This window comes from Chelmon rostratus, chromosome 17, assembly GCF_017976325.1.
Source record: "Chelmon rostratus isolate fCheRos1 chromosome 17, fCheRos1.pri, whole genome shotgun sequence".
Taxonomy (NCBI): domain Eukaryota; kingdom Metazoa; phylum Chordata; class Actinopteri; order Chaetodontiformes; family Chaetodontidae; genus Chelmon; species Chelmon rostratus.
The window spans coordinates 14,305,370-14,325,469 of NC_055674.1; the positions used below are offsets into that span (position 1 = coordinate 14,305,370).

At 39.6% G+C, this 20,100-nt stretch overlaps 1 gene segment (V, D, J or C); it reads right to left on the bottom strand.

Annotated features, from left to right (window-relative positions):
* Positions 1-19,888, bottom strand: part of LOC121620879 — a 231,598-nt gene extending 211,710 nt beyond the window's left edge. Inside the window, 2 exon segments of the C gene segment in view lie at positions 19,444-19,744; positions 19,832-19,888. Coding sequence covers positions 19,444-19,744; positions 19,832-19,880 — 350 coding nt within the window.
* Between the last annotated feature and the right edge of the window lie 212 nt (positions 19,889-20,100).

The following is a 20,100-nucleotide window of genomic DNA, read 5'->3' on the forward strand; positions in this document are numbered from 1 at the left end:
GTCATGTTTTGTTGACAGTTGTCCAGTTTTAGAGATATCTTGGTAGAGGATGAGACCAGGAATGATTGAATGTTTTCTTTGTGTTGACTGCAGCAGTCTTTAGTGCTGCTCAGTCAACCACACCAGAGCTGCATTGGACTAATGTTAACATCAAGAGATGGAAAACGAAACAAAGCATGAGAAGCAACAAGCATCCCTAAAAACACCCAGAACTGTGGTAGATGTGGCACTCAGCATGATGACAGACGGAAATGTCTTGATTTGAAGACCACATGTACAAAGTGCAACAAGCGAAGATGTTGGGCACGAATGTGTCACACTAAAATACTGGACCAAGTCACAGTTTCTGGGAGTAGTTAGTGAGGCAGCAGTCATGTCAAGTTACACTTGATTGTTAGAAGTAAAAGGCAATTTTCACTCCCTAGGTCTTGTAGAGTGGGTCCTGCAGACACACCTTTTGTTTTGTCTCATGATGCAAGCTCAGATGTATAGGCTGGTTCACAGCTAAAGTTGTCAACAGAGACACAGAATACACATGTGATCAAAGGCCGCTGCAGCAGTTTACTGGATTTTAGACTGTTTAAAATGGGTGGAGAAAAGAGAGTGGAGCTTGTCAGCAGTGTGTACGAAACCAACAGCCTGCTGAAGACTGAACCAGTTTAAATCATTCTCAAGGAAAGACTTCAGCAGTAGCTGATGCTCTTTGAAAGTCCAGGAACATGTCTGCAGTCCTGAACCATGTCCCAGCTACACCACAGAGGATGCAAGAGACCAGACACCACACAGCTACAGACCCTCAACTCCAAGAAGCCTTGCTTTTGCACTATTAAAAACTGGGTGTCTGTTTTTTAAGTTTAAGTTTTTAAGTTTTTTAAGTAACTGCTTATGCAAACCAAGCATTTCCTACTGCTGCAGCTGACCTTTATTGTGAAGTGGACACAGGAAATGCACTTTGTTCTTCAGTGAGATTAACACTACTCTTGTTCATCAATAATGCCAAACTATTTTCATTGTCTTTTTTATGATGCAGTTAGTAATGGAACAAGAAGGAGCAGCAACAGTGAGCTGATTGATGAAGAGCTGAAGGCCACAAACTGCAAACCACCAGCTTCTCAGCAAGGGAACCAACTCCTTTCACTGTGCCCTGCTGTTTGCACACTGATGAAATCAGATCCTGGTTGATCACTGAAAGGTGGAAAAAAAAACCAATTATACCCTGACATCATTACTGAAATGACAATAGTTTGTTTTTCTACCCCAAGAATACTGAAACCTGTATTACAAACTGCACTTGCTGTTACCACCAGTAACACCAGGTAGCGCCAAATCAGCCATGACTGAAATCTGAAGGATTTCATCTTTAAAATGAATTTTATTTTAATGAATCCTGTTTGGAAGAATTTTGATCACAAATTAAAAAAAAAAATCAGAGATGCAGGACAAGCTCACCTTCTTTAAAATCTAACTATCACCACTTCCAGTGTAAATGACAAAGGTCTAGAGAATATAAACCAATTTCTTGTTCTTCCTTAAGATGGAATATATGTAGAGGTTTTAAATGGACCTTTGTAGTTTTAATGAAACCCCCTTTTTAATAATGGTGTCCTCAATTAACGAGGGCAAGACCTTCTTTTACTCCCGTGAATGGCTTTTGTTTATTCTCTTTAAAAAATGTCACACACATTACACAGCAGGTGTCACTATAAGCATGAACAATGAGGGAAGTGTGACGTTCAGGCGCTGCTCACGAGGACCTCAGAATAAATGTGTGTGCGAGCTGATAGCAGTATTTTCCTTCCCTTTCCTTTCCTTTCTTCATCGCTGCACTGGTCGCTGGCTGCTGGTCCAGGTTCCCTCAGGCCTGAGGCTGTCACAGATACTATACATGTCTAAGTTTACTGGATATTCTGTACGACTGAAAAGGTCGTTCTGTAGCAATGTGACAGCCTGTAAACTAAAAGACTCTGAAGCAGAGTTTGGATTTCCATAAAATCAGTAGAATAGTCGTAGTTGTAGCCAGTTCTGACCATTTCACACTCGTGGTGGGTGAGAGGAGAGGACGACAGAGGGACACACACACAGAGGAATGTGGCTTTTCCAGGTTGCTGCAGTCTGGATCTGAAGAGGCTGTTCGATTAAAAGCATCATGACGTTTCTGGAAGGATTTCTCTTCTTATATTCCTGGGTTTGTTCTTCTACATAACATCAGGAATCACAGTTTAGCTGCCATCTCCAAGATCTTGGTCCACTCTGCCTCCTCTTATAATGTCCCAGTCAGACAAGCAGAGACAATGAGTGACACCACTCAGACAACTGAAAGGAACAAGTGACAAGGCAAAACTCATCACACAAGATCGCAAAGGCTTCTGTCTGCTGCCATGATGTTATAGATACCAAGAAGAACTCTAATATGAAACTGTCATCGATGTCCACCATGTACGACCAGCTCTGCTCACACATACAGCAAAACAAACAACTAGAATACACACATATTTTTGTACTGTATCTGGTCTGTCTGTACCCTGCATGCCCTGCAGTTACTGTTATATTGTTTGATGAGCTTGTAATTCTGTGTGTTTCAAATCTCTGTTCATTTATGCTGCTTCATCGCGGTGCTTCACATGTAGTGAAACTGCTCAGGATGTCTGTGAGGACGAGTGTCTGCTGTGTGCGCGTCGGCCACTTCACGCCTGGATTCACGCTGACATGCAAATATATGCAGTGAGAGATGAGTGTCTTACTTCGAGGAAGTTTATTTGTAGCCCTGACGGTTTCTGCAGAGTTTCACTTGTACAGGTGTGGTCCCAGAGGTGCAGAGAGACGGGGGAAGTGACTCTCTAAAGATGATATGTTTAGAAACGGCAGGAAATTGAAAAACCTTCAGAGCTTAACTGATAACAGAAGTTTACGGTTTGTTGAGTTGATGTGGTGTTATTTCAGATGTTCTTAGATCCCTGTGTTGTGACTCAAACGACAATAAAATCATCAAAAGCTTGAGATGTTTATATGAAGAACACCATCACTCATATTTATACTCCAAATCTTATTTATTAGAAGTATCATATCTATTGAATTAATGATGAAAGCAAACATGATACAAAATGACCAAACATGAAAAGCAAAGATTTCTAGTCAAATCACAAAATGCAAACCACAAACAGAATATTTCTATTTCTACTACAGTATGATTTGTTATTTACATATCAGTGAAAAGTTAATCCAACACTTCATGAACAAGTTTTAATGACACTTAAGGTGTTGAAGAAAAGTAACTTTTAAAATCAAGACGTAACAGCAGAACCCACATTTATTGATGGAAATAATTCATTTCTTCATTTATTCCAAATGTTCCAGAGAAATCTACTTTCAGTGACTGAGTTAGTCATTATATATGACAACCATTTGATTTAGAAGATGTGCATGAGATTATCAATGATGGAAATGGTTTGATGGAAAAGACAAAAACAAATGAAGACCTGATATCGTCTGTGCTGTGCTTCCATCTCATCCTTTATTGTCTCTTCATCTGAAAAAAAAAAAGAAACACCATGAATGAAAAAAGTATGTATTATGTTCACTTGTCAAATACAGATTGTGAAACATTGCTGAGGTTTGATTGATCAGTTGAATCTGGAGTTTCACCCAGCTGGAGAATTGACACTCTAATGATCTCTGTGTCTTCAGTAGAGCAGATTTGCTGCAGGCGACTGATGTTCTGTCACAATTATATTAACTGTTGGACTGGATGCTTGGTTTAGTTTAAGAATATTTTTCATGACCTTGCATCAAAAGCTTTATCTTCATACAGCAGGACACTGTAACTACCTGTGAACTGTTACTGAAACACGGCCTCTGTCGTGTGTTTCATGTAGTTCATGAAATTGTGAATATTTCTGTATGTGCGGTGGAGCGTTTAAAACACACAAAGCAGCACACTTTCTGTGGTTGGAGACGCTCTTCACTCTGCTTCTGCTAAATGTTCATCAGTCACACATGAGCTGGTTGACTGTCCAATAAACTGTGCTCAGAACAGAGCTGGTGAACGGAAAGTGATGCAATGTCCATTAAAAACAGCACAATAAACCTGGAATATCACAGTTCTTCTTGCTTTAACATGAGTATGTTGTAGCCAGATTCTCCAGTCAGAAAGAATCATTTGGTGGCAGTTAACTTTTCAGATGCTGATAATCAATGACATATTTCATTTGTCTTATTTTTGTGTCTTTTGTCTAACTTAATTAAGATTCATTTACATGACAGGGGTCTGCTTTGTCATGATCATGGGCGCTGCACAAAGTGGACAAACCTGGAACAGTTGGCACCACAAGCACAGACAGAAAATCTCTAACTTTCTCATGAATATCTGTGGACAGTTTAAAGTCTTTTCTTCTCCTGCACAGTCTCGTCTGTGAAGATGAGAAGAAACTTTCGCACCCATGGAAAAACTATGCAAAGACGAGTGAATCACTGACTGGGCTTTATTTGAGAGCTTGTAGCCGTCAGTGCTGAGCTGAACTGAAACGCAGATCCGGCCTGCATGTTTACCTTGAGCAGGCTGAATATCATGCTATAGACGAGAGTGGATATGAAGAGGAATATGAAGGAGGAGGTTGTGGACCACAGACTGCTGAGCTCATCCTCTTCAATGACATCATCTGTGCAGCTCAGAGCAAAACTCATCTTTGAAACTGGAGCAAAATCTAAGAAGAGGAAGGTACAGGTGGTTAGATGAGCTCTCTCTCTCTCTCTCTCTCTCTCTCTCTGTGTTTGTGTGTGTGTGTGTGTGTGTGTGTGTGTGTGTTTTAAGATATCTCATAGACGTCTTTTTCTCTCTTGAATAGTTCTCATAAACTGGAAGCGAGCATTATTCCCTCTTTGATCACATATTGTGTGGACGTTTCTCCAGGTGAACGGTGGACCAGCACAGTATACTTCTACGACTTTGTGCTTGATTTTCAGCTTGTTTTCAGACATTGAAGCCATTCATGAACGTGTAACACAAGTGTCTCCATGCAACATTTATTTGAAACAGTCAGCACACTTCTCAAGCTGTTTGACACTGTGACAAAGACACGACACGACTACAAACAGAACTAAACTGACATGTTGACTCTCACTTCTACAATCACAAAGACTGATGACAGCACAGAGTGCACAGGTTCCCATGGCAGCGACAGAACAACACATGAGCACAGAAGACCACATTTAAGCTGAATCTTCTATTTTTTACATTCAACCGAGTTACCCTAGGCCTTTGACACTTCTTCTCTCACGGAGTCATTGCTGCCAGCAGGCCAGACGTTGCACTCGAATTTCCAACTGCTCCACTTTTCCTTGGTGGTGGTGTAAACACTTGTGACTGAGTAGCCATGTTGGGTCTTCTGCGGGGGGGAGTTAATGCCATCCACATAGAGACCGGTGTTTTGTGTAATATGTTCTGACCAGGCGATGTAGTAATCCTGCAGCACAGGACTGGAGACCAGACACACCAGAGTGACCTCAGCTGGGTCCTCTTGGTTGATGACATTCTCTGGGAGGACGTGGACCGTCACTTTTGGCTTCCTTCCATCTGAAAGAGATTCTCAGTTTACAAAGGAGGTTCATGTGTAAGTTTTATGCTTGCTTTACATAACATGTTTGTGTCTGTAGGGTGGCCAACCTCTCCAGACTTACGCGTTTGTGTTCTACCAATCAGTCTCCATCACTCAGTAACATACCTCCTAGCTGGACCATCAGATCTTGAATAACTGGAGCCACATCGTCTCTAGCGGCAGAACAGCGTACTTTGTTGATTCTCTGCCACTCGGCGCGACTCCGTGTCATCATGCTGGTTTTGATGTGCTGACCGTCTCTATTCATTGTTGATTCAGTGATGGAGTCAATCACATTCTGTCCATCAATCTGCCAAGTGATTTTAGTTTCATCCACACTGGTCTTATCTTGTCCAGTAACGATACACTCCAGCTTTGCCTGCTTGTTGCTGAAAATGTCTTTGGGGCTTGGTCGGTTCAGTGTCACTGTGATAGGAGCTACGTCAATGAGAGCAACAGAGAAAAGCATTTCTTAACATCTGGAAATACAGTACAGCAGCAAACACTCTCATACTGTGTCCTATTATACCAATAAGAGCTGACTCTGAGTGAAAGTACAGTAGTATTATGTCATGTGTGTAGGAGCCCCGTACCTTTAGACACCTTCTTTGTATATGTTATTTCTTTGTGCGTCACCTCACACGTGTAAACAGCTTTACTGTCCCAGTCTGTTTTCTTGACCTTCAGGACACTGACAGCTGAATATGAGTCTCCAGTTGCTTTGGAGTCCCATGTACTGAAGTCAGTTACATAGTTTGCACCTTTTTTCCATTTGACTGACAATTCTTTTGGAAGAAAATCCTCAATTGTGCACACCAGAGCCTGAGTGTCTCCGCTTGGCACTGATAGCAAAGTGACCTTTGGAGGGAATGAAGCCTCTAAGTATGAGGAAGAAAAGGAACAAACTGAGATTCACATTTTAATTGACATCAGCGCATAATTATTCATTTTTTGAATTCTAATAAAAGAATGTAAAATACCAAACAGATGAGGACAAACATGAGAAGCAGAAATTATTACTGAACATTTTAAAATACAAACAAGATGAACAAGGTGATGCATGAGGACTCGTAGACATAAGAGAACCATGATAGTCAGATGAAAATCACGTACTTTCCAGTTTCACACTGTTTGGGCCTCCAGGGTGAGTCACAGAACAATTAAATGACTTTGAATCCCAGTCAGATTTTGATACTTGGACCAAACTGACTTCTGTATATTTGTTGTTCTTCTCAGCTGGAGGATATTGTACAGAAGTCAGGCTGGTCCCACTGGCATCGGTCCACTGAAAAGTAAGACTTCTGGGGAAGAAGTCGCGTGCAAGACAGCCAACAGTGATTTTATCATCAGGTCCAGGTGTGCACTGAACCAAAGGGAACAGAGTTGGTGATACAGCTGTTCCTGTGAAAGAGGAAACATGTCAAGACCAAAACTGGTCAATTTAAGAGCACAGATGATCAAAAACTTGTTTAAAAGCTAACTACAAATATCATTAGTGAGAAGAACATGCTCCTTTGTTTTCTGTATGACCACGTAATCATTCTAACAATGCCACAAACAGAACCAGTGTCGTTGTTTATGTTAAAATGCTGCTGCTGAAACATTAAATGATCTTCATCTTTTCCCAGCAGCAAAGACGTGTTTTTCTAAATCATCTTCAAATACTTACTGAATGGCTCATGTTTACTCAATAATGCCAAATAAGTTAATGGTAATTTAATGGTAAATGGAAAATGAGACAGAGACATCAGCCCAAAAGATCATTTTGATGAGGAATACATTTTAATATCACAGATAATCAATTACTAATTTAAAAACTGAAGATTGGTTCAATCTTTAAACCTCAGAATTAACATATGGAAAGCCAAAGTGTTCATTTAATTAATAATCACACAAATAAATATAAATTATGTGATTTAATCATTAAATTCTGAGCTCATTCAATAAAGGTTTAAAGTTCAGCTCATTATTATTATTTATTTATGATCATTGCAAATTATTTTTTATGATGCCGTATTCATTTATGTAACAGTGAACACTTTGGGTTTAACATTAAAAAGCATTTTAAAGATGAAAACGCCACCCATTGTTTATTATATATTTGAGCATGTCAGACACTGAAAGCTGAATTGTTGTTTAATTGTTAAAGGAACAAAGCCCAGTTTGTCCTAAAGATCTTTGAAAATACACATTTCAATTCAAAAGGAATTTATTTCTACAATGGATGACCTGAATCATCAACAAGTTTGCGCACTGGCAACTATGGTGGTAGCCAGTTTCTACGATATAGGCAAGTGACAAAGAAACATTATTATTATTATTATTATTATTATTATTATTATTATTATTATGTTGACAAAAGGGTGCAGACTGCAGCTGAGCATGTTAATATAACAGCTTCTGAACACATTTAAAACCAAACCACTGCACTGTCCTGTCAAATCAAGATCTTAATTAATGATTTTAATAAAAATTATTCATATATGATGTTGAATTTGATGAGCATTACGTTCCCCCCCTTCTTTTTAACAGTAAATCTAAAAACATGATAAAGTTGCTGGAAGAATTACAGATCACCTGATGTGAAATGATTCCTAGAAAACTTGAAAAAGGCAGCTGTCCCTGTGGAGTCGTCACTATATAAACTACATACTATATAAAATATGTACTTAATTATGTTGTTGTTCAGTTGTTCCAGTGAAACACTTATTGACACTGCATTTAAACACACAAACAGAATCTATATTCCTATGTTCAGATTTATGGTAACGTCTTATTAGAAGGCAGGTATGGTGGGGTATGATCAATATCCACAGTCATAAAACATGTTTTGAAGATTAATGTGAGTAAAAAGATGCAGACTCTTCATGATCAACAATCACAATCCAGCAGAATAAAATCTGAGATAAAAACAAAGCATTCAGTGATAATGCCAACGAAGCTCTTTCTAAGAAACAGCTGCGTCAAAAACATCTGTCTGCTGTGTTCACGACTCTGTCCAACATCAGCGTAAACCCAAATAAGACCGCAAGTTCAACTTGACAACCAATAATCACATTTAAAGAGCAAAATAAACCAGTCACTGAAAATACGAAGTTTATGAGGGACTTACCTGAAGAAACTGTGACTTTAGTCCCACGACCCCAGACGTCAAACCATCACAGTGCTGCATCTCCATTCACTGCTTGAACAAAAACCTGACGTAGCAGAATAATGTGTTAAAACCTCAATAAGTGTCTGAAATAAACAGAAATCCTGGTCAGTATTCCACCCTGGTGTCACCCTGTGAACATGTGTTCTGTGCTGATTCTCAATCAGTTCTTAAAGTTAAGATTAACTAGAAGACAACATTTACATCTGTGCACCAAGTGTGACTTTAAACTACTAATTACTGACCTTTTAACAACTAATCTGCTTATTAAAAATGATAAATACAGTTTTTACCTCATTTTCCACTGAGAAATGCTTTGTCCTGTTCTTTCTATCCATCCTAACAGCGGGAGAGTGTAAGATTATTGCTCTCAGGTTTTTGTATGGATCTATATCTCAGTGCCCACCAGCCCATCACAGTGAAAAACACTCATACAAAAACCAAACACTGTCTGGTGCACTGGAGACTCAGGGGGGCTGTACTGTCGGCAGTGGGTAAGAATGAAACAAAACTTAAATTCTAATGAACAAAGAGATATTTAACATTACAAGTTGCTGAATTTGAATTTTGCATTATCTTTACTTTCTGTTTATCATTGCTTTTAATTTATAATCCATCTTTTCATGCCATTAATACTGTATACCATGACATGGTTTATGTATATATTTAATGCGAAGAAATGAAACCAAAAATAACTTCAAAATAACTTTATTTAACTTTTATGTTTTAACTTATATAACAATATATCGATGCAGCAACAGCCCACTAAATTATGGCAACCATCATATATTCAGACCGTAATGCTGAATGAAACTGTAAAACCTTTACTGTTTGAAAACAAAACAGTATTTCCAATTTAAATTTGTAAAATATTCAAGAGTTAGGCAGTAAATGTGTTGAAACAATAGTATAAATCTTCCTCTGTGAATCATTTGCACCTCCCTGTACATTTACATTAAACCTTTGAGTCTTGAATCTTTTGAGATATTTGAACTATTAAAACTATATAAATATTTATAAAATATATTGATGTCATTGATGTTTTAGTCGGGGCCAAAATGTTTCTCTGAGGAGAGCCTTAAAATCTTGAAAGATCAGCTGACAGGTTTATTTTCATAGCCAAATTATTTGTTGATGTCTTTGAATGGAAATGGGTTCTGTTTATCTTAGTTTCACTTTGCATGAAACAGTCTTTTAAAATCGTTTCATAATTTAATATCGTCTCAGCATCATGATACACAGATACAAAATGTTCAAATGAATCATGTCCTTGAAGTGAGGGAAAGTCAAACTTCTTCAACTCTTTTTTTGGGCTTCCAGTCAAATAATTTAAACACTCGACAGCTTCTCTGTCAGGAAGTAAGTGGTCACACACACTCTACTCAATACTTTAACTATATTAACTGTAGAACGTGTGTGTGGTTGAGTCTCATGGTGACTGTGTTTTTGTGCAGGTCTGTTGGTGGTTTGTATCACTGTGGAGCCTCGTACACAGTAATAAACAGCTGTGTCCTCAGGCTGCAGATTCTGTCCTGTTAATGTCACCGAGCTTGTCGAAGTGTGTGTGTGGTAAAGGAACTTGTTCTTCAGAGCATTATTTTGGTAAAAGTTTCCTCCACCCCACCGATGACAAATCCAGTCCATTAGTTTTCCTTCACGCTGTCTGATCCAACCTGTTGCATAGCTGTTATCAGTCAAAGACTAACCAGAGACCTGACAGGTGATGGTCAAAGACTGTCCAGGCTGCACAACCATGGAGTCTGGCTGGATGAGATCAATACTGTTCACACCTGTGAAAACAGAAATCAACATTATCTCCATCATTCATGTATTCACTGTTTCTAATGTGTTTATTAGTGTGAATCCACTGAAAGCTCCTCACAGGATCCAGCTGCCAGCAGCAGTATCACAGCTGCAGAGAACATGGTTGATGTTGAAGCTGAACTGATGTGAGCTCTTCTGTCCTCTCACTGACACACACACACACACACACACACTTCACTTCTTTATGAGGCAACACACAAGGAGGCTAATTTACATACTGATGACAGTAAATCCGCTGACTAAAGTCTATTTAAATGAGTCAAAATGAAGATGAAATGTTCAGCTTTTTCTCTTCATCTCACAAACAGAAGGTGGAACTTGAATCTCTCACAAACACACTTTAGATTGTTCTTGAAAGCACAATTTTTTGCAGTTTGACACCATGAAGTTGGCTAAAGACTCCTGATTCACTGGCTAATGAAGTTATGATCCAGATAATAATCAGTTCTATATTTATCAGTGAGGATGTTATGGAAACAAACTGACTTTCAGAGGCTTCATGTCGTGTCAGATGACGAGCATTTAAAGCTCAGATGTCAACTGAATTCATTTCATGACTATAAATATTTCATGTTTAATTATGTGTCAAAGTGTTTCATTTTTCACTTTGGGAAAACCAACAATAATGTGTCAGTTATGACAACATCCAACTATTTGAAGTGATGCTGTTGAATTAAATGAAGAAACTTTTTCTAAACTCTAAAGTGTGTTTGTCTCTTGACTGTAACAGTGAACTGGTGTTGAAATCATTTGTGGTCTGAGGGCTCCTCCTCTGGTGGCTTCGTGTTACAAGTGTTCAGGCACTGAGGGCTTCTTGTTCAGGTCGGCTCATGTTTTGTATGCTACATGTCAGCACCTCCTACATCACATTCATGATTCACTTCAAACAAATGAGCACAGCTTTGTTGTATCTGCACCATTTATTGATTCATTTCTTTGCTCACTTCCTGTTCTTACTGACTGTATTTGCTGCAGAGAGAAATACAGTGACAGCAGCCAGGATCATGTCAAAAGACTGAAAACTTCAGTCTGATGTTGCTGCTTTGCATGAAAGACTTTGAATGGATTCAGTGTTTGCAGACTCAAGAGCAGCAGCTCCTTCAGGCTTCCTGCTGTTCATCTTGAGATCTACTTCCTGTCTGCTGACATGAACTGACACTGACAGATGCAGCTGCACTCACTGCTGATGGTAAACACCTTATAGTCAAACTTTATAGTCTGTTTTAGTGACAGAGGAGAGAGAAACTTGACACTGACTGCCCTCTAGTGGTTTTATACAAGAAACTGCAACATTATTTTTCACTCTCATATTATGACTCACTTTAGATTCCACATCATTTACAGACATTATTGTGTTTTCATTTGTAGAAATATTTTGTCAAAGTTTACTTGCAGCAACCAGATGGTTGTGCTCTCTTTGGCCCTGTGGTCAACAATTAGTCCTTTTTGTGTTTTTAATGTGTTTTATATTGAGTCAAAATGTTTCTCAGAAACATTTAAAAAATACAAAATCTAAATATAGAATATAAAATAAATGAATTAATATTGAAACTAATAATACAGAATTAAAACAACATAAATGCTCTTAAAATAATACTTCATGCTTGGGCTCCATTTGCCTGAAATCACGATCCAAGATGGCGGCGCGTGCCGAGCTTGTAGCTCCCGTGTTTACATTGTTGTTTCACCACTCTTTTGGACTGCATGTTAGTTTATTTATTCTAGTATCTTTATTTTATCGTATTATCTTTCTTATCTTTCTCACATGGGTGTTGCAATGCAAATTTTATTGACATGTTATGCTCAGTTGCAATAAAGGCAATCTTGCATCTTGAAAGATGTGGACTGCAGGTTTTTGTACAGCTGCTCAACCAACTCCAGTCACTGTGGCGGCCGAGCACAATAATAAACAGCAGAGTCTTCAGTCTTCAGACTGTTCATCTGCAGATACACCTGCTGTCTGCTGTTGTCTCTGGAGACGGTAAACCGTCCTTTCACTGACTCAGAGTAGGAAGGGTTGTTGCGACTGCTTATTTCAGCAACCCACTCCAGTCCTTTTCCAGGAGCCTGTCTGATCCAGTGCATGGCACGGCTGTCAAATGTTAATCCAGAGGCTGTACAGGTCAATCTGTGAGATTCTCCAGGCCTTTTAACCACTGGTTCAGATTCTGTCAGAGTCTGACCATCAACACCTGTCAAGAGGAGAAAACACATCAAGTGAAATCAGCTGATGACACAAATAAAAGCTCTTTTAGATGAAGATGAGTGCAGATCTTCACCTGCCCAGCAGATAGTTAACAGCAGCAGTCCTGTCCTATAGTCCATCATGTTCAACTGTGTGTCCACTGTTCTCTGTCCTCCTCTCTGCAGTCAGATAAGTAGAGGTGGAAGACATCTGACTTTTGCATTGACTCCTCCTCACAGGGAGGAAAAAACTGAATTGAAGTTGAACATCACATGTCTGTCTCGTCTGAATAAATGTTTCATGATTATGAAGCGACTATCCTGGTCGGTCAAGATAGATAGATATACTTTATTTATCCCGAGCTGGGAAATTGCAGTCTTTAAACTTTAAACTTTTCTAATAATTCTCAAATTGAGTCACTTCTTCATCAAAATCAACAAAGCAGCCAAATAACAACACACAGTCAGACCAGCCAGGAGCTGCAAGGTTCACTCCTTTATGAGTTGTGCACAGACAGCAGCATCAGATCTGCTGCACCCATATGACCAGTAAACTTTGCTCAGCTTCACCACAGAGACAGAGGATGTAAATAACTTACCTGTAGTAATTTCACCTGAGCACTGATTTTATTTTGCTGTTGTCCAATGATTGATTTAGTTCTGTTTCTGTGGAGATCTATGTTTTTCCTTCTCTTTTTGTCTCCTGTCTGTCAAGTGTCTCTGTTCTCCTGTAGGGCGTGGCTACAGGTGGGGCTCTGCCTCCTCACCTGAGTGCAGCTGTGCGCTATCAGGCAACCAAGACCCACCTACTGCAACAGCATATAAGCACTAGTTCCTCAATCAATATTCTTTGATTTGTCAGTTTCTCCATGTGGTACCTACCAGACCTTGACTAAGTCTTGTCTGCTTGCCTGCCTTCCTGACTCCTGTGTTTTTGTGCTCAGGTGCTTGCTCCTTCCTGTTTGCCTCCATGCCCTGTTTGTCTGTGTCTTAGGAAAAGGATTGGATGTCCCCCTGTTTGGCCTCCTTGCCATCAAGCCTCACCATTACTTTGGAGATTCACTTACTCTGCCTGTTGTTGCTAGATTCAGTGTTCTTTAAAGACTGGTAACTTGCACCCTGTCTCCTGTGCTTTGTCTACCTAAGTGTGGCATTTTGGGTCCAGTACTTTAAATGCTAACTATAGCAGCTTCAGGGAAATCATGAAGAAAGATCAGTCTGTGTGTAAACCCTGATGCTCTGATGACAGGTGTCATGCTCATGATGCACATGTGATAGTAATCCAGGTGACTCAAGTCTATTTAAATGAGTCAAAATGAAGATAAAATGTTTAGCTTTATCTCTTCATCTCACAACAGAAGGTAGAACCTGTATCTCTAACAAACACACTTTAGATTGTTCCTGAAAGCACCATTTGTTGCTGTTTGACACCATGCAGTTGGCTGAAGACTCCTGATTCCCTGACTAATGCAGTTATGATCCAGATAATAATCAGTTCTATGTGTCTCAGTCAGGATGTTATGGAAACAAACTGACTTTCAGAGGCTTCATGTCTTGTCAGATGACGAGCATTTAAAGCTCAGATGTCAACTGACTCATGCCCAGTGTCACCAGGGTTTGGGTCCAGCCCCTGTGGGAATCTCATGAATGATCAGATATAGTTCAAGGATCAATGGGTGCATTTAATGTGAATGTTAATTTTACATTTTTCTGTCAGCAGCACATTTGAGGCCAGTCTGACATGTTTTAATCCAAATTTTCTAAAATGCCTTGTATTCAGGTCCCTGTCATAGTTCTTTCAGAAAAGCAGAAGTCAATATATAAGCAACTTGATTCATCCCTCAACATCACCTGTGCTGCTCTCTCCTGTCTTTAGTCAAATCTTACAGAAAAGCAACAGTTCATCAACATTAACAACTGCATCTCCCCCACCATTTCTTTTCCCCAAGGTGTCCGCCAGGGCTCCATGCCTGGTCCTCTCATGTTCATCTTCTACATCAGTGATCATCAACCTGGGGCCCGTGGGCCACATCCAACACACTGAAGCTTGCCATCTGGCCCCCAACTTGTTAATGAATTCAGAAAATATGCTCATCTAATGTCACTCACCAGTAGAAGAGGTCAGGTCCGTCTTGAGAGTGATCAGCGATTAGGTTCGCCGAACCCTGGCAAGTAGTCAAAAAGTCTGTTCTTCATAGTTCAATCCAGAATTATTATTTTATAATACATGAAGTAAACATTTCGTTTTCCTTGTTAATTCTATATATTGATCTATATGATAAATTAATTCTGTACACAGTCAAATTAGATCATCAGACTCAGTCAGTCACACATCTGTTTATTAGGCCATGAGACACATGAGAGAAACAGGAAAAGATTCTGTTCACTGGAGTAAATTATATTGGCATCTGTTTATATCATGTCCACTTCAAGTACTTTGTGTATTGATATTGTCTGTGCAGAGTGAAAATACTAATCCCTGCATGGAAAACAGCTGTGCTTCAGTGTGTTAGATACGAACCGAAGGTGAAATATTCATTATCAAAACAACAATTTATCTGAAATGACTCACTCAGTGAATTGCTCACTTATTAGTTTCACGATACACACAAAAATGTGCTCATGTTTCCTCACAGAAGATATTGAGTCTGTCCAGTACAGTGAAAATACAAGTCTACACTCAAGTTATAGTGGAGAACAGATGTTGATAACTTAAACTAATATTACTTTAATGGACCCTTAAAGAAGATTTTTTTTTGTCAAAAAAAATCTTCATTAAAATCAGAGATGCAAACGGGCTCACAAACAACTGTTGTGATATAAAATGTAAGGATCACCACATCCAGAGTAAATGAGAAGCAGGAGTCTTCAACTCAAGTTCAGTCCAGAGTTCAAGAGTCGGTCAGTTAAGATCAATGAGAAAAACGGATCTGTTGTCCTGGAGCTGAAGTATTTTCTTTATTCATAAGGCACAGAGACAATAATTTAAACAGCCAGATTATTGTTTTTGCCTTCATGAAGATGTCATCATTGTGATGCTTTAAAACAGGCATGTCAAACTCATTCCATAAAGGGCCGTGTGGCTGCAGGTTTTTGTTCCAACCAAGGAGGAGCACACCAGGCCAACCAATCTACATCAAGGGTTCACTTAGTTATCAGCTGAAGACTGAGACCAACTGATTAATTGATTCCAGCCTGGTGTGCTCCTCCTTGGTTGGAACAAAAACCTGCAGCCACACGGCCCTTTATGGAATGAGTTTGACATGCCTGCTTTAAAAGCTGCTTTATTGTTTTGTTCTGATGTTTACTGTTAAATTCTCAGGGACAATTTTTATGAATTTATGTTATACAGGAAAAAGTGTGTGTTCACAAAAGGCAAAAAGAAAAAGACAACATATACATCAATATTTCATCTGTCAGCTCAGTAAAGATGAGGACTGCAGGTTTTTGTACAGCTGCTCAACCAACTCCAGTCACTGTGCCTGTCGAGCACAATAATAAACAGCAGAGTCTTCAGTCTTCAGACTGTTCATCTGCAGATACACCTGCTGTCTGCTGTTGTCTCTGGAGATGGTAAACCGGCCTTTCACTGACTCAGAGTAGTAAGTGGTGCCACCACCATAACTGACAAAAGCAACCCACTCCAGTCCTTTTCCAGGAGCCTGTCTGATCCAGTGCATAGCGTAGTCACTGAATGTGAATCCAGATCCTGTACAGGCCAACCTGTGAGATTCTCCAGGCCTTTTAACCACTGGTTCAGATTGTGTCAGAGTCTGACCATCAACACCTGTCAAGAGGAGAAAAGACATCAAGTGAAATCAGCTGATGACACAAATAAAAGCTCTATTAGATGAAGATGAGTGTAGATCTTCACCTGCCCAGCAGATAGTTAACAGCAGCAGTCCTGTCCTATAGTCCATCATGTTCAACTGTGTGTCCACTGTTCTCTGTCCTCCTCTCTGCAGTCAGATAAGTAGAGGTGGAAGACATCTGACTTTTGCATTGACTCCTCCTCACAGTGTGGAACTGGATTTGACTGGAAAGAAAACCTCAATTAAAGTGAAGAAAACTGCTGAGAATATTAATGAAGCTTTCAAAACAGTAAAAACATGTAACCCCTCAGTACATGGAGGCCATGAATAAACGTGTTTTTCAGCCGATACAAATTGTCCAGTCAGACATATCTTACATAAATATAAATTAACAGCTTCTCTGATTTTACTGTTTATAGGTTTGTTTTTGAGTAAAAAGAACAGTTTTGTTTTATTCTATAAACCACTAACAACATTCTTCCCAAATTCCAATTAAAATGTGTCATTTAGAACATTTATTGTCAGAAAATGACAAATCGTCAAAATAATAAAAAAAAAAGATGTTGTGTTTTCAGACCTCAAATACTGCAAAGAAAAAAGTTCATAATCATTTTTAAACAACACAATACTAATGTTTAACTTCAGAAGACTTTGGAAAAGATTCAGGAAACAATATTTGATGAAATTACCCTGATTTTCAATCAGAGCTTTCATGCATTTTGGCATGTTCTCCACCAGTCTTTCACATTGTTGTTGGGTGACTTTATGCTGCTCCTGGTGCAAAAATTCAAGCAGCTCAGCTTTGTTTAATGGCTTGTGACCATCCATCTTCCTCTTGATCACATTCCAGAGGTTTTCAGTGCGGTTCAGGTCTGGGGATTGATCGGGCCATGACAGGGTCTTGGTCTGGTGGTCCTTCATCCACACCCTGATTGAACTAGCTGTGTGGCATGGATCATTGTCCTGCTGGAAAAACCAATCCTCAGAGTTGGGGAACATTGTCTGAGCAAAGGGAAGCAAGTTTTTTTCCAGGATAACCTTGTTGTTGATTCATGCGTCCTTCACAAAGATGAATGCCAGCCTTGCTGAAGCACCCCAAGATCATCACTGAGCCTCCATCAAATTTCACAGTGGGTGCAAGACACCGTGGCTTGTTGGCCTCTCCAGGTCTCTGTCTAACCATTAGAAGACCAGGTGTTGGGCAAAGCTGAAAATTTGATTTGATTATATTTGATCAGACTTAGATCAGACTTTATTGATCTCACAATGGAGAAATTCACTAATTCATCAGAGAAGACGACCTTACTGCAGCCCTCCGTGGTCCAATCCTTATGGTCTTTTGCAAACCTCAGCCTGGCTCTTCTTGCTGAAGGGCTTTTTTCTAGCTTTATACGACTTGAGCCCTGCCCCCAGGAGCCTGTTTCAAACCGTGCTCTGCGTGCACTTCACCCCAGCTGCCATTTGCCATTCTTTCTGTAGGTCACTTGATGTCATCCTATGGTTGCTTAGTGACATTTGAATGAGTTGACGGCCATCCCGGTCGGTGGAGAGTTGTTTTCACCCTCTGCCGGTCTGTAGCTTTGCTGTCCTCAGTGTCTCCTGCTTGACCTTGTTCTGATCAAGCTGTTGTAGAAATTTTAAGGATGGAAGCAACCAGACGCTCACTGTATCCCTCTGCCAGTAAAGCCAGAATTTAACCTCTTTTCCTCACTCAAAACTTTTCTCTTCAACTCTTTTGGCATCGTCAGTCGTTGTTTTTTTTATTGCAATCACGTTTGAGGGAGGACTAGCACTGTCCTGCAATCCAGTTGGCTCTATGCAAAAGAATAGTGATGACCACAGCAGTGGTTTTTATACTTTTCCTTGTTAAATAAGATTTGGTTCAGATGATGACCTAATCAGTACCTCATTATGCAGAATGAGGTGTGCTTGTGTTGGAATTCAATAGAGACTGGAATGAAAGGGCTGTCATACATGGAGAGATGCTGATTTTAGAAAAAAACTGCAGTGGTCTCTAAATTTTTTCCAGAGCTATATGTAGAATTCAAGTAAATTGACTTTGTTTGTGAGAATAAACAGCAGCTCCTTCAGGCTTCCTGCTGTTCATCTTGAGATCTACTTCCTGTCTGCTGACATGAACTGACACTGACAGATGCAGCTGCACTCACTGCTGATGGTAAACACCTTATAGTCAAACTTTATAGTCTGTTTTAGTGACAGAGGAGAGAGAAACTTGACACTGACTGCCCTCTAGTGGTTTTATACAAGAAACTGCAACATTATTTTTCACTCTCATATTATGACTCACTTTAGATTCCACATCATTTACAGACATTATTGTGTTTTCATTTGTAGAAATATTTTGTCAAAGTTTACTTGCAGCAACCAGATGGTTGTGCTCTCTTTGGCCCTGTGGTCAACAATTAGTCCTTTTTGTGTTTTTAATGTGTTTTATATTGAGTCAAAATGTTTCTCAGAAACATTTAAAAAATACAAAATCTAAATATAGAATATAAAATAAATGAATTAATATTGAAACTAATAATACAGAATTAAAACAACATAAATGCTCTTAAAATAATACTTCATGCTTGGGCTCCATTTGCCTGAAATCACGATCCAAGATGGCGGCGCGTGCCGAGCTTGTAGCTCCCGTGTTTACATTGTTGTTTCACCACTCTTTTGGACTGCATGTTAGTTTATTTATTCTAGTATCTTTATTTTATCGTATTATCTTTCTTATCTTTCTCACATGGGTGTTGCAATGCAAATTTTATTGACATGTTATGCTCAGTTGCAATAAAGGCAATCTTGCATCTTGAAAGATGTGGACTGCAGGTTTTTGTACAGCTGCTCAACCAACTCCAGTCACTGTGGCGGCCGAGCACAATAATAAATAGCAGAGTCTTCAGTCTTCAGACTGTTCATCTGCAGATACACCTGCTGTCTGCTGTTGTCTCTGGAGATGGTAAACCGGCCTTTCACTGACTCAGAGTCGTAGATGTAGCTGCTGCTACTACTGATATAAGCAACCCACTCCAGTCCTTTTCCAGGAGCCTGTCTGACCCAGTTCATATGGTGGCTACTGAGTGTGAATCCAGAGCCTGTACAGGTCAATCTGTGAGATTCTCCAGGCCTTTTAACCACTGGTTCAGATTGTGTCAGAGTCTGACCATCAACACCTGTCAAGAGGAGAAAAGACATCAAGTGAAATCAGCTGATGACACAAATAAAAGCTCTATTAGATGAAGATGAGTGTAGATCTTCACCTGCCCAGCAGATAGTTAACAGCAGCAGTCCTGTCCTATAGTCCATCATGTTCAACTGTGTGTCCACTGTTCTCTGTCCTCCTCTCTGCAGTCAGATAAGTAGAGGTGGAAGACATCTGACTTTTGCATTGACTCCTCCTCACACTGTGAAACTGGATTTGACTTGAAAGAAAGCCCCAATAAAAGTGAAGAAAACAAGCTTTAAAAACAGTAAAAACATGTAACCCCTCAGTACATGGAGGCCATGAATAAACATGTTTTTTCGTGAA